At 44.5% G+C, this 16,257-nt stretch overlaps 1 protein-coding gene across 1 annotated transcript; it reads left to right on the top strand.

Annotated features, from left to right (window-relative positions):
- Positions 1 to 2,683: 2,683 nt before the first annotated feature.
- On the top strand, positions 2,684 to 7,247 carry LOC143487035 (uncharacterized). The gene is made up of 2 exons (XM_076986343.1): positions 2,684 to 3,460; positions 6,251 to 7,247. The coding sequence occupies exons 1-2, from the start codon at positions 2,880 to 2,882 to the stop codon at positions 7,122 to 7,124; spliced, it is 1,455 nt and encodes a 484-aa protein (XP_076842458.1). The 5' UTR covers positions 2,684 to 2,879; the 3' UTR covers positions 7,125 to 7,247.
- The last annotated feature ends 9,010 nt before the right edge of the window (positions 7,248 to 16,257 follow it).

The raw sequence follows: 16,257 nt of genomic DNA, 5'->3' as shown, positions 1-16,257 counted from the left end.
TGACCAAACGTCCGTATTTCCCGGGACATGTCCGTATTTCACCCCCCCCCCCCACAACAACTTACACAAAAAGTGTCCTGGTTTTCCCAAGTATTAACACACCTGCACCTGACTGCTTATATTATAAATAAGTATTTATATAATATAAATTATATATATATATTCTCCCACTTCGAAATCATAAAGGGGTCTAAAATTTTCATCATATTTCATTATCAAAGTTTCATCATATATAAAATAAAATCCAGAAATGTATGATTTTTAAATATTTTCATTGTGTGTTACTGCTACAAATAAGTATTTGAATGCCTGTGAAAATGAATGTTAATATTTGGTACAGTAGTCTTTGTTTACAATGACAGAGGTAAAACGTTTCTGTAATTTTTCACTAGGTTTGCACACACTGCAGCAGGGATTTTGGCCCATTCCTCCACACAGATCTTCTCCAGATCAGCCAGGTTTCTGGTCTGTCACTGAGAAACACAGAGTTTGAGTTTCCTCCAATGATTTTCTATAGGGTTTAGGTCTGGACACTGGCTAGGCCACTCCAGAACCTTGATATCCTTTTATGGAGCCACTCCTTGGTTATCCTGGCTGTGTGCGAACCATCTTCAGTGCTCTAAACTGAGGGAAGGAGGTTGTTCCCCAAAATCTCACAATACATGGCCCCGGTCATCCTCTCCTTAATACAGTGCAGTCGTCCATGTGCAGAAAAACACCCCCAAAGCATGATGCTTCCACCCCCATGCTTCACAGTAGGGATGGTGCTTTAGGGATTGTACTCATCATTATTTGTCGTCCAAAAACTGCGAGTGGAATTAAGACCAGAAAGGTTTTTTTGGTCTCATCTGACCACAAAACTTTCTCCCATGATTCCTCTGGATCATCCAAATGGTCATGGGCAAACTTAAGTGCCTGGACATGTGCTGATCAAAACGTCAGTGCCTGGACATGTGCTGATTAAAACTTCAGTGCCTGGACATGTGCTGATTTAAGCAGGGGAACCTTCCGTGCCATGCATGACTTTAAACTATGACATCTTAGTGTATTATCCCATAGTAACCTTGGAAACTCTCTTTCCTTTTCTGCTACTGACATATGCTCTCTTTCTTGGCTTCCGTTGAATGGATATTCTCCTTGTTTGTGGTGAAGATAAACTGTTCATACATGCCAGCAAACGACTCTGTGTCTTTTCTCATCTAAAACTGACAATATATAATTTTTTCATGTATTAATTAATTTGTCCATGTCATATCATGTATGCATTTTAAGGCCTATACAAAAATGTAATATTGTCTAAGAATGGGTGATGGGTGCACCAAATTTTTCTATCTATAATGTTCTCCATAATGCAACATATAGCAAGAATCGTTGTCTACCAGATGCAGAAGTAGAATTTACCACTAGATCAGTATGCAAGAGACAAATGAATCAACAAGATATTTCCTATTTTACATATGTGTACCATTCTGTTAATTAAAGGAAAAAACAAAAAAAATGAAATGAAACTGAATGATGATACTATGATACCCCTAGAAAAGATTGAAAATAAATTTGACCACAGGGACATGTTAAACTAAGGTATGTTTCTTCAAACATGTATTCAGTCAGTCTGTGTATTTAAAGGATGAAAAGCAATCACTTTCCTATTTGGCATTATGGAGTGGACCATATTGGACCATACTGAACCTCAGAAAACTAAGGAGCAAGTTGTCTCAGGAGGTTTGAAAGAAGATTAGATGTGAAACAAGATAAAGGCTATAAGACCATCTCCATGGCAACTTGATGTTCCTGTTTCAGCAGTTACACATTTTATTCAGAAGTTTAAGGTCTATGGGACTGTAGCCAACATTATGGGGGAATGTTGTCGCAGCTTTCTACCCTCGCTATTAAGTGTATTCCGTGCATTTATCCTCTGTTGCACTTACATAAATAATCATACTCACACATCACATCATTTGTGTAGTTTTTTCAAGGGCTGTATGCAGGGGCGAGGCTAGGGTATTTTTAGTGGTGCTAGAGCACCACCGTGAAGTTGCTCAGCACCCCCTGGCTCAACACATTTTTTAAATATTATATTATGCAAAAACCTTGCTCTGCACCTGCGCAATACTTTGGTATTGTGCCTCTGTGAGCACTGGGGGCTGGGCACCCCTAAAGACCAGATCCTAAAATCGCCCCTGGCTGTATGCAAGGGCGTAGGAGCAGGTTTGACATTGGGGGGGGGGGGGGGGGGGGGGGGGGGCACATTTGCTATCAAATCAAAGCACATTACAATAAAGCTGGTTTATTGTCATATATATGGTCATATGGTTAGCTATTCGTTGCTCTTATCACTAACGCTGGCGCAAACTACCCGCCGCTGCAGCGAGGCGAGAGCTCGAGTCAGCAGGGTTGCCAGGTCCTACAAATATATCCCACATAAAGTGTTGACTTGTAACTCCCGCGGTATCCCAACTCAAAAGTAGCCCAAAAAAACCGCACCCCGCGACCCCAGAATTTTTTACCCGCGGCTGGATTTTCAAACAAGCCCAATTTGGCGTGAAAACCGCGAACCTGGCAACTCTGCGGGTCAGTGAAGCTACGAGTGCAGGATATTTCTGAACAGGCATCTCAACACAAGCCTTAAGAAAGCGAAAGACCCAGAGAGCGCCTGACAAGCCGCTAACAACAAACACAGCGCGTGAATCGCGAACGCTGCCAAACCGCGTCTCGCGCTTTTAGAACGAAAGTTTTTAAACAGTTTCCGGTCTCTATGCGCGTAAGGTCTGTGACGCATTTCCGCTACACGCCATACCGGCAGCCCAGTTTCCGTTGTGAGTCAAAACATAAGCAACGGGTGCCAAGGAGCTGTTGCTGCAAAGACTTTGAGCTTAAAGATGAATAAAAAAGTTTTCCGGCTTCAAAAACTACAAGGACATGGATCAGAATATTGTTCTGTCCCTCTGTGTTCGGTCTCGTCAAGATATAACTCTGTTGTGAGTTTCCATTCGTTCCCGATGGATGAGAAGGTAAAAACTAAATGGCTTGAGAACATCAGGAGGGATAACTTCCAAGTCACAAAACACACAAAAATATGTAGTGTTCATTTCACTGGCGACGATTTTGTAGAGGGATCACAGAGACGACGCCTAAAAGGAAGTGCTATCCCGACCTTGTTTCAGTGGAACCAGTATGGGCAAGTAGAGCCGAGCCGAGGTGTGTGGGAGCCGCTAGAGAGACCTGAACCCCCCAACATGGACGTAGATGAAGGTAGCGTGGAGGATGGTTCTGAGATGACTTGCCAAGACTATTGTTCCGCTCCCGAAGCTGCAGCTCTGGATTTGGCATTGATTAAAAACAAGGAGCTCAAGAAGGAGGTGGAAGACCTACGGAACAAACTGGAGCAAACACAATTACACAGCCGCTTTGGTCTTCAGCGATTTGCAGCGTCTGATGAGGACATTCGGTTCTACACGGGGTAAGATATATTGCATGTAACTAGCTCTGTTTCCATAATCAAATACATTCAATCAATACATAGCTTGTATTGAGTCAGGACGAAATAATATGAATATTATATTATATATAATAATTATAATACTAATAATATATATTATTATCATTAGAATTTAGTCGACTAATTATCAAAAGAATTTAGTTGACTAAAATATAAATGGTGTAATAGTCATTATATACACTTGCACAAAATGCCTGTGTTACTTATGACTAAAATATGTATGCTAGTTGGATTATGTATATACTGTGTTTCCTGAAATCACCCACAAAAGCCTTTCAATATGCCTGTGATAATGTAGATGTGCCCAAAATGTAGACTGGGCGGCCGTGACAGTTACAGAATATTATTGTTTGTGTGTGCAATATATACAAAAACAAATTTCCAAACAACTTTATTGACCTGAACTTGTAGTTATTGAGCATAACAATAACAAAACATTGATGACCAGTAGGGCCGCTCTACCTGAAAACACATGGAGTTTGTTATGAACAATACATATTACATTTTATATACTGGGAGCCGTAAAAACAACAATACCATAGCTCGCAGATGTCGTTTCATTTGTCATATTTTTCCCAACATCATTGTCCCACATGGTTTACACACCGTCTTCTATTTCTCAAAGTCAAAGGAGAAATGTGTCCATATATCGCCGCTCATCTTTCTCCCTGCAGACATTGTCGAGATAACTTCGAGTTTAATTTCATGAGTGACCACAGTTCACAGGCTGGTATGGTCTTCCCGGGTTCTGTGCAATGTGAAGACGTTAGTTCTGATTGGAAGGTTACCCGGTTTGTCCCGCCTCTCCGTGTACGCTAAAGTAGTTACGGTTGGATCTCTTCTTATCTTATCCCTACCTTTCACTAAACTAAATCATGTCTGATTGGATGTATATGGCTGGCCAATATTTTCGTCTCGTTTTTATTCGTTGACGAAAATGTCCACTAATTTCGTCATTTCGTTTTTATCCCTTCGCAGGCCCGTTGACAGTCTTGCTGGGGCCCGGGACAAGAAAGTTTCATGTGTGTCGTCCCCCCCCCCCCCCCCCCCCCCCCCCCCGCGCACGTCATTTGAATTTCCTCTATAGCAGACAATCCTTCTGTTAGGTCATATAGTATATAATATAGCCACACATCAAAGCTGTTTCTGACAGCAGACTGGTTTATACCTGACGTAATCGCAGTGGCTCCGCCCGTACGCGAGGGCCTCGCGCGCTGTCGGTTCGCGAGGTCGTGCACCTCTCGAATTTTGTAACTTCGCGCGAGCCGCGCTTCAGCGCCATGAACAAAGTCATGTTTGTAGGGTTCATACACCTTTACAAGGTGGAATTCAAGCACGTGTACGTCACTTTAAAGGTCCATTTCAATATTTTCCAGCACGTTAAACTTAATTAAGTTAAATATTTATACATATATTTGAAATGATTCGAAATAATTCGCTTTTTATCACATTATTTAATGGTTGTTTATTTTCAAAACGCCCAATCTTAACGTCTTCACGAGAACTGTTCAGTCAGACAGCTATTTGTTGTGAAACGAAGTAGTTACAATTTCAAGCATTTTCAAGTACTTTAGCCTAAATTCCAGCACTTTTCAAACCTGGAACACAATGCAACTTTAAAATTCGTCAGGTAAATGTTTTTCCTTTCTTTTCTGCGCTCCAGATTTCTGTATTTACTTTAACTATCCACCACTGTATTTCCCGCTGTTGGGCCAGTACACGGACGTAGTTTTGGGGGGGGACCGGGGGGGACATGTCCCCCCCACTTTTTCAAAAGCCGGTTTTGGTCCCCCCCAGTTTTTACAGTTAAAACCAAATATTTAAGTAGCGACGAAGTCATGTCCCCCCCACTTTTTAACGGTTAAAAAACCAATATCCAAATAGCGACAAATCTAGCACTAGGATCATGCAGCTCCGAGCTCGCCCCCCCCCCCCCCCCCCCGCTCAACAATTTTTGTTCACAGCGCTCAACAATTTTCATTCGCCACCCCCCCCCCCTCGCTCAACAGTTCGCCACCCCAGGTTGTGTCCCCCCCCACTTATGAAATCAAAACTACGTCCATGGGCCAGTACCAGCCGGCTACGGTCGGTGCTGGATCAAACCATTTTCCAGTGAGAGGCGGGGGTGTATGCACTTAATGGAAAATATGCAGATAGGTAAAAAAACATATATATTTGAGCCATTGAGCTTATTATGAGTACATAATTTTATATTAATGAAAGATTTCAAGATTATTAAAAAAATTATAGACTTTAAATAAAAAATAAATTGCTGGGCTCTTTGATGGGCCCCCCTGGCCCTAGGGCCCGGGACAACAGACCCGGTCGTCCCCCCCTGTCGACGGGGCTGTCCCTTCGTATAATTTTTATTTAGTTATCGTCTCGTTTTCGTCATGAAAAAAAGGTTTGTTGACGAGAACTATGACGAAAATTATTCGTCAATGAAATTAACACTGGTTCACAGAGAGGCAGATGTATTACAGTCTGTAAGTGTAGAACTACAGTGCTCCTACAGGTGCATCTCAAAAAATCTGAATATCATTGAAAAGTTTTTTATGTATGAATATGAGTTTCACTTTTTGAATTGAAATACTGAAATAAATGAAGTTTTCAGTGATTTTTTGAGATGCACCTGTAGGAATCTCAAACCTAAGATTGATTGCAAGACTTGTGTATAAGACTGTTAGTCTTATTTATGACTGATTAGTTTTTGATCAGTGTATCTTAATAATCCACCTACTATCTTTGCAGGTTTGCAAGCTACAGCCACCTGATGGCCTTCTGGGAACTGATTGAACCTGCAACACATCAGATGATACGGGTCACCAACTCCAAACCTACCAGGGAGACAGGCGCAACTAGAAAACCAACCCAGACACTACCTACAATAGATGAATTCTTCATGTTTATGATGCATCTTGTTTTGGGTCTCAAGGAGCGAGACCTGGCTCATCGCTTTCATGTACATCAATCCACTGTGAGCCGGATCATCACCTCCTTGGCCAACTTCCTCTATTTTCTTTTAGGGTCTGTCTGCATTTGGATGCCCAAAGACAAAGTACAGGCCTACCTGCCAGAGGAGTTTGGGAATTTTCAGGACACACAGGTTATCCTGTATTGTACAGAGCTCCACTGCCAAACACCATCATCCCTGCTGTTACAGAGTGAAGTCTTTTCCAATTATAAGTCTCATTGTACCTTCAAGGCCTTAATTGGAATGGCACCCCATGGTGCCATAACCTTTGTGTCTGGACTCTATGCTGGGTCTGTTAGTGACAGGGAGATGTTCAGACAGTCAGGAATTATTCCTCTACTTACCCCTGACATGGCAATAATGGTGGATAAGGGCTTCCTGGTAGACGATCTTGTACCATGTAAGATTCACAGGCCAGTTTTCCTGAAAAGGTGCACACGAATGCCTGCATATGACGTAAAACACACACAGTCCGTAGCCAGGCTCAGGGTACATGTTGAACGGTGCATCCGACAAGTAAAGGAGCACAAATTGTTTGACACGGTCATCCCCATGTCTATTTCAGGCAGCATAAATAAGCTATTTACTGTATCTTGTCTGCTTGTGAACTATCAGAATGGACCACTTGTAAAGGCATGGAGCAAATTTTAGAATGTATGCATTTAAATATCAAAAATATGTAAATATGTATATAGACATGCACACGCACACCATGCTATGCTTTTGATACTTTATTATTACAGGTCTTAATAACCTGCTGTAATAAACCTTGGCTTGGAGAATCAAAAATCCTTCTCATATTTTTATGTCTGCACTTAAAGGAAGACATAAAAATAGTGGAATTCATCCATTGACAGAAAAACACAATAAACAAATCATTTCTTAATGAACAACAGATAATTAATCTGACACTATACAGGTAATCATTGTATTTATGATTTACTGCAAACATGTATGTAATGGTAAAAGAAAAAATTATCCATGTTTTCTCTAATGGTGTGCATCACTTCTTGATTTTTGTAAATTCGCTCAACTAGTGTGTCCTCCTGAGCACACACAACAAAATCACACCATTCTAAACCAGTCAAGAGGATCTGTCCCTGAACTTGCCAGCAGTGCTTGTGTTACCTTCAAAGTTTCAAAGCACCGCTTGACATTTTCAGATAGGGGCAGTCCACATAACTCTGAATGTTGGGGCATTTGACTTCTAAGAGACCAAATGGTGGACTCTCAGAGGGATCGAAGATTACTCCATCAGGGGAACAACCCAGCCATGGAGCATCAGGGTGAATGACAAACCCACATAGTGAATAATTCACATTTTTCAGAATGCAGTACTCTTGAACTGCAACTGGCTCCATATGAATTCCTCTCCTCATGTCCTTGGTCTGGACAGTTCCCCTGTAGATTCTCTCTGCCAAATTCTCTGCAGAAGTATGTCCTCGAACATGGCATGCCTCATGGAAACGTGTAGATGTTAGTCTCAGTAACTGCAGTAACTGAACAAAAATAAATAAGTCAGGTAAAGTTTCCCAAATTAGTTAACTGTACACATCCACTTTAATTCACTGAAGGTAGAGAGATAAAATATGTAGGCATATGCAAAAGCTTGGGCACCAAATACCATGTTTTATTGATGTTATTGATTTAATCAATGTGATTAGTGAAAGGTGTGATTGGAGATGACCACACCTTCAATATTTAATCAGCTTTGCTTATATTATGGCAGTAATCTGATGTAGTGGTTATACACTTCTATACACATTAAAGGATCTTTAGTCCTTTAATTTATTAACCACCCTCTCCTATCTAAGACTATAGGCTAGCACCATCAGGATGTGCATATGTTTTGCCAGAACAGGAACAACTGCATGTGAAGTCCCTGGAAGTCTTATTCAGCAAAGACCACAGGATTAAAGCTGCTTTTGCTTCTTATTTATTATTATTATTCATATTATTCATATTTAAATATCTTCCGAAAAAACTGTAATTGTTATGACTGATTAGTGCATGTTTGTACATACATACATACATACACAAACAGTTGTGTGTGTGTGTGTGTGTGTGTGTGTGTGTGTGTGTGTGTGTGTAGTTTGACTACCAAGTACCCTAACCATTGATCCTAACCACTACATCTCAAGTCATGTGGCTTTTCACTTTTCCTCATAGACCTATGTAGGTACCATGCTAAACCAGCAGGTGGCAGTACCACTGGCAACACATTGAACAAGCTTGCTTTGACGGAAGTAAGGGTGTGTCTACAGTTCAGGTGTTTAAATACCCTGAACAGCCATTCATCTCTCTCTCTCTGGTTTGACCGACACATAGGTTAGACCTATTAAAGAGAGGCTCCGCCACTCCTCTCTCTCCAGTTTTCTTTACTGAGAGCACGCAAACTTTGATACGACTAACAGCAAACAGCTGAATGTCGTATTACCTCATTAACGAGCCCGAGTTATACCAACCAACCGATCAACGTTACCGTGACGACAGTTTCACCGATTTGCTTCAATCAATCTTGCTAACGCGGCCACACGGACTGAAACAAAGGCGATCAACTCCCTGTCGTTAAACCGTGAACGAGACTCGCGTTCCTGGACGACTCCCCAGCACGCCTGGACGACGTCGTTTAATCAACGAGGAGCCACGAGTAGTGATGGGCAAATGAAGCCTCTTGAAGCAATGAAGCTTTCCAACCCTTTGCTTTGCAAAAAGGTTCATTACTCGAGGCTTCATTCATCACTCACTAGTGACATCTGCTGGTGAAACTGTAACAGCCTCGTCATTCAGTTGGATCATACTTTCAACAATTTGTAAATGCAATACTGTCACAAAGTTTCCATCAAACTCATGTTTAGTAACAGGAGAATCAATTAAATCATACTTAATTGTCATGTTTTAATTATTAAAATGATTTGTAGCCAATCTAATCCTTGACCATTAGTGGTTGTGTTGGGTTTTCTTGTATGTCATGAACGTATTTGACAATGAAGATATGTTGTACTTTACTATATTGGGAATTGAGTGGTTGTTGAGGCAGACTGAATATTTTGAGTTAGAAACTGATTTTAAAAAAAACAAAATGTGTTTAAAATAATTGCTTCTTGGGGGTTCTAGATCTGGTTTGGTAGTCATGGCCTGGTGGTTAGGGAAGGGAAGTGGTTAGGGAACTGGTCTTGTAACCGGAGGGTCGTGGGTTCGATTCCCAGACCTGAGGCCATGACTGAGGCGCCCCTTAACCCTCAATTGTTCACTTATATAAAAATGAGATAAAATGTAAGTCGCTCTGGATAAGGGCGTCTGCCAAATGTAAAATGTTTTTAACATTACAAATAAGGTTTGCCTCTTCCAATGGTTTTTAGTCTGTTTTTGATGTGTGAATCTAATGTACATCCTGCTCAAACAAAAAGAATTTAGAACGTTCCAGATTTTAAATTTAACCACCTACTACAACACGAAGCAACAGGGTTCATAGCGCTTTTATTTTGAAAAACGATACGCAAAATGAAGCAATGACGTGGCCGATGTAATGCGAGGCCTCGTTTGTTGCTGATCACGTGATTTTGCTCAATCTAACACAAGCTCCGAAGCGGGGCTTCATCGGACACGCCCCTTTTTACTCGGTACACGCTTCGAAGCGTAGCTTCAGATGTCCCATCACTAGCCACGAGGCTGAAGTTGGTTACTTATTCGCAGTTTGAGATTCGTTTGGTTACTTATTCGCAGCTCCGTATTCGGCAGCTGAAGTTGGTTACTTATTCAAAAAGGGTGTGTTCACGATGCGTGTTTGCTGCGCACTTTGATTAAAAGCGATAGATTAAACGAGCGTAGGAGCAGACATTTAAGAGGTTATTGTTTCCCATACTGATTTTGTGAATGTAAAAAATAAAAATATAATGAAAGCATTTCATTTGTAAAATGGTTTCTATTTCAAGTCGTTTCAATTGTATGCAGTTTGTACATGATTGAATTCGTCAAAATTTCTAACGTAAGGAAACATATTCTTAGATTTGAAAACTAAAAACACAGAAATGCTGTTCTAGAACACAAATAATCGGAAGAAGAAATACCAGCACACAACATGGCATATTGAGCAGTGGGCAGATAGGTGAACACATTTAAAGGGGAAGTTTCAGAGGCTTATTGAAAGCCTTATTGATGGTGGGCCAGAGAAATAACAAATGCATCATGAAGACAGGTCACTCCCTAAGAGAGGAACCTGATTTTAGCCTGATCCAACATCACTTTATACCTCAAATCTAACTGGAAACACGGCATATTGAGTAGTTAAGCGCACAGAGAGCGCACTGAAATTGTTCAGAGGGGCAATTTCAGTGGTGTGCTGTATGCCTATAAGGCGTCGGGCCAGACAAATAACACATGCATCATACATAACTAGTTCCTATACATATGAGGAACCTGATATTGGCCTGGCCCAGAATCATTTTATGTGTCAAATCTAACTGGAAACATGGCATATTGAGTAAAGTGCACAGGTGAAATGGTTCACAGGGGCAAGTTCAGAGGCCTGCTGTATGCCTGTAATGTCTTGGGCCAGGCAAAACTCAATTGTATCATACATAACTAGTTCCTATATGTATGAAGAACCTGTTTTTAGCCTGGCCCAGAATCATTTTATGCCTCAAATCTAACTGGAAACATGGCATATTGAGTAGTTAAGCACACAGGTGAAATGGTTCACAGGTTCAAGTTCAGAGGCCTGCTGTATGCCTGTAATGTCTTGGGCCAGACAAAACTCAATTGTATCATACATAACTAGTTCCTATATGTATGAAGAACCTGTTTTTAGCCTGGCCCAGAATCATTTTATGCCTCAAATCTAACTGGAAACATGGCATATTGAGTAGTTAAGCACACAGGTGAAATGGGTTAGAGGGGCAAGTTCAGAGGCCTGCTGTATGCCTGTAATGTCTTGGGCCAGGCAAAACTCAATTGTATCATACATAACTAGTTCCTATATGTATGAGAAACCTGATTTTGGCCTGGCCCAGAATCATTTTAGCCCTCAAATCTAAATGGCAAAATGGCATATTGACTAAGCGCACAGATGAAATGGTTCATGAGGTGGATTTCAGAGGCTTGCTGTATGCATGTAAGGCATTGGGCCAGGCAAATAACATATGCATCATACATATCGCTTTACTATAGGTAAGGGAAACCTGATTTTGGCCTGGCCCAGGATCATTTTAGCCCTCAAATCTAACTGCGAACACGGCATATTGAGTAGTTAAGCACACAGGTGAAATGGTTCATGAGGTGGATTTCAGAGGCTTGCTGTATACATGTAAGGCATTGGGCCAGGCAAATAACATATGCATCATACATAACGCTTTACTATATGTAAGAGAAACCTGTTTTGCAGCACTCAAATTTAATGAATAAATATAAAACCTGACGCCGAGTTAGGGATCTTTCCTTGATTCAAGTACTTGATAGTCAACTGGCGCCATCTGATGGATCAATCATAGTTTTTCAACTCCTAAATTCCTTTATGAAGGCTCCTTCTCCCTGTACACACCTGCCTGTTTGAGGAAGGTACATACACCGCCTACATTATTAGGGATGCCATCAGACTCCCCTGCATTACACACCCCTACCTGCTGTAAGAAGTGAATCTCACACTGACAGTCTGGTCCTCTCATTTCACATATGAGTGTTGCTTGATTTCTGAGTGGATATAAAGTGCCCTCAGCTGCAGGCTTCTTATAGCGTAAAGATTACCTGTGTGATTTAAACTCAGTGAGTGGTTGTCATGCCCTCGGTACCTGTTTCCATTTCCCATTAGTCACATGCTCCCAACCAGTGGCGTGCACAGACATTTTGGGGGGCAAGTGCTCGGGGGGGATGGGGGGGGGGGGTGAAGGGCTCTTTTTTAGCGCACGTGGAGAACTTAATTACAAGCACATGTTGAATGAAATTGTTACGGAACAGCTCCGGACCCTTCCCTGTGGGCGTGCCGTTACGTTGTCTGCGTGCCGTTTGTACTTCCGTGGGTGTGGGTTGTCTGTGAGCGTGTTCGTTAGTTACACCTGTGCCTTGTCTCGAGGTCACGTGGGTCTGTGTAAATCACCTATTTAATGTGCGTTCACGCAGTGTCGTGTGCTCGTCTTTGTCTAAAGTTCATGCCTGTGCAAGCCTCCGCATTTGCGTGCTTGCACCGTCCGTGCTGAGCTTTGCGTTGCGTGAGTGACAATAAATGTTCTGTGTGCACCGTAAGACGCTGGTCGTGTCTCCTCCTTCCTCCTGCACCACAGCGTCACAGAAAGACGAGCCACGTACAAAGGACGTATGCCAGGATACGCCACCCGGGCACCGAAGGGGAAAAGAAAGAGCCGGCGTCACCACGGCTCTTCCCCAGTCCGGCGCCGCGAGGTCTCCGTCACCGAGCAGGAGACGAAGCAGGACCCCGTCTGCTCCTACCTGCTCTGCGTCGCTCGCGAGACGGAGGATGCAGAGGCGGCGGAACATTTCCTCCGATCCGCGGTACGCATGTGGGAGGAGAGACACCCCCACGCGTCCCTGGAACTGCCACCCATGGCTGTGGGTAGCAGTAAAGAGGAGGAAAACAGCGCGTCGCTCCTGGTCTTCTCCGAGGAGGAGGAGACCAGTGAGCCTCTGGTGGTGAGCGTAGGCGCCCTTGCCCTCACCCCTCCTGAAGAAGAGTTCGGGAGTGAGGACTCCGGAGAGGAAGAGAGTCCCCCCCCCCCCTCCGTGTTTTCCGACGAGGAGAGTGAGGGCGAAGCCTGCTGTCCTTCCCTCACGTCAGCGGCTCCCCAGACGTCGGACGAGGAGCAAGAGACCAGCCTCACTCCACCGGGCTGCTCCGACGCTGACGAGCGCCCCGAGAAGGCAGAGGATGACGTCAGCCCTCCCCCGTCCGTACACTCCGAGTCTACGGTGTACTACGGAGAAGGGGAGAACGTCAGTCCCCCTCCGTCCTTGTACTCCGAGACGACGGTGTACTACGGGGAGGGAGGGAGCGCCAGCCCACCTCCGTCCGTTCGCTCGACCCTTTCCGGGTTCAACAGCAGGAGCGAGGGAGAGGACAGCGCCTCGATGAGCTCGGCGGACACTGTGCTGAAGGAGAAGGGGCGTCCGCCAGACAGTGAGGGCTCACGTTCCCCGTCGGTGAGAAGCAGCATGAGCTGGTCGTGCTACCCCGCTTCGGAGGAGCCCATGTCCCTGGACCGGAGTGTCTCGGAGGAGGAGGGGGAGCCGATGGAGACGTCGAGGGCTGACGCGTCGGTGATCCCGGTACCGCCAAAGGGACACGGCGCGGTCAGTGGGCCAAGGTGGGGATTCGGTGTGCCCAGGGAGAAGCCGGGGAAGCCCGCCGGTCCCGCCGAGTCCCGGTCCCTGCGAAGCCCAAGGAGAGGGTCGCCGCTCCTCGGGAGAAAGCCCCGGGCGCAAAGACCAAGAGCGCACCGAGGGGTGCAACGCGCTCCGGAGGCGCGGCGCCGAGGACTGGGGGAACTCCGCCGCCGGTTCCGTCCGCTGCGCCCGTTCCTCCTGCATTCCCTGGAGGGATAGCGCCGCCACTAGCGCTTGGGCAGGCGGTTCAACCAGTGTCATGGCTGCCTGTCCCTATATGTTTGTCTATCCCCATGTGTCTCCCTAATCTCCTTTTCCCGTTCGTGCCTCTTGTGTTTCATGTTCCTGTGTGCGTGTTTGTGCTTGTGCCCGTGTTTAATGTTTTCTCCCCTGTCTTCCCAGGGAGGGTGTGCTAGGGCTGTTCGCGGCGGTTCCCGTCGTCGGGGGTGACCACTCTCGGAGGCTCGTGATCCCGGCGGCTCCGGACCTGCCCGTCGGTGTTGGTTCGGGGCTTTCCAGCTGCGCGGGACGCTCCGGGAGTAGCTTCCCTGTGGGCGTGCCGTTACGTTGTCTGCGTGCCGTTTGTACTTCCGTGGGTGTGGGTTGTCTGTGAGCGTGTTCGTTAGTTACACCTGTGCCTTGTCTCGAGGTCACGTGGGTCTGTGTAAATCGCCTATTTAATGTGCGTTCACGCAGTGTCGTGTGCTCGTCTTTGTCTAAAGTTCATGCCTGTGCAAGCCTCCGCATTTGCGTGCTTGCACCGTCCGTGCTGAGCTTTGCGTTGCGTGAGTGACAATAAATGTTCTGTGTGCACCGTAAGACGCTGGTCGTGTCTCCTCCTTCCTCCTGCACCACAGCGTCACAGAAATTTGACATTTTATTTGTAAAATTATGTAAACGTGAGTTTTCAATGGAGAAAAGTCACGCAGCCAACTGATAAAATTCATATCCAATATTAACTATATACAGTCATGTCCTTCAGTTAACTTCTGTTTACCCTCCACTGTCTGCAGGCCTTGTTGCATATATTTTGCAATTAGTAAATCAATATAGGCCTACAATTAAGATAGTAAAAAGACCAATAAGCAGGAGAAGGAGTTATACTGAGTGTTGTCATTACATGAATGAATGAATGAATGAATGTTCGATTTATATAGCGCCTTTCCAGATTCCCAAGGCGCTTTACAATTTAACACAGGTACAAGTCACAGACAATCAATCACACACACTCCGGCGAGAAGCGGCAGCCAATTGCGCACAGTGTACTCTCTACCGGAAACCACAGCCCCCTGGGGGACTGAATGGGGTGCAGGAAGGGGAGAGAGGACAGACCCTAGTGGCAAAGCACCATCCACCACTGGGCATACATGAATGCAAATAGGCATTTTTCACAGGTAATGGGTAACTTCCCGTTTCTTCTTTCACAAACGAATGTGTTAATTTATGTTGCTTAACAAAACCTATACAACAGAAGATGTTCAGCTTAATACATAGATTTGCAAACTCTACCTTAATTATTTGTATTGGTTTGGTGCTGTATGAGACATTTTACTGCACAAGAAAATGATGTCACGTTGGGCTTAGAGGGCAAACGGTAGATTTTACTTGATGTGTATGTGACCTGGCTGGTGGGGCACGGGAGAAGAAGTCTATCTGTGACCGTGCGTGCTGTGCTGAAGACGCTTCTTTCCACTCGCTGAACTGAACTGCTGCTGCAGCGCATCTGGTGTTAAAGGAAGAGAGAGGTCGGGTGTGTGCGAGGTCGTGGCTCATTTCAGGGCATTGTTTTTAATCGCTCAGGTTTTCAAAAGATCATTTCAACCGACCTCAGTAAAATGATAATAATAAAAAAAAAGTTTCAAAAGGGCACTTTCGTTGATAAAGGGCAGAGTTGATGTCTATGTGTGCACGCCACTGCTCCCCACTGACCTGTCAGTCCATCACTCTCAACCAATCAGGGCCAACTCCTGTGTTCCTCCATGATTATTGAAGATACTACACCTGCTCCTAATTATAAGTATCTATTTAACCTGTCTGCATTCACATACTCATTATGAAGAACTGTCATGTAAACAGTCTAGAACAGCACACTGTCACTCCTCTGTCAGGCAGTGGAGGTCTTTGGCTCCTCCCATCTTCAACCTACAGGAGTTTGGCTCCTTCCACCTCCCACCAGTAAAAGAGGGGTTTGGCTCCTCCCACTTTCCTCCAGCTCTGCAGGGCCTGTGCCCCTCCCACTTTCTACAGCAGTGGAGGGCTGTTGCTTTTCTGACCCTCTCTTGCAGGTCTGGAAGCCCACTGCTTCCTTCTTTGCTTTATGTTCTGCCTTCTTCTCTGCCCTTTTCTCCTCCCACTTTCTCCAGCGAGCCTCCCACACCTGTCTCTTCTGCTCCTGTTTCATCAGCCGTCTCCTCTTCTTCTGCTGAACCTGAGCCAAGAAAAAACTTGTTGA

This window comes from Brachyhypopomus gauderio, chromosome 2, assembly GCF_052324685.1.
Source record: "Brachyhypopomus gauderio isolate BG-103 chromosome 2, BGAUD_0.2, whole genome shotgun sequence".
NCBI lineage: Eukaryota > Metazoa > Chordata > Actinopteri > Gymnotiformes > Hypopomidae > Brachyhypopomus > Brachyhypopomus gauderio.
The sequence above is the reverse complement of the archived record's forward strand: the minus strand, read 5'-3'. Positions and strand labels throughout refer to the sequence as shown.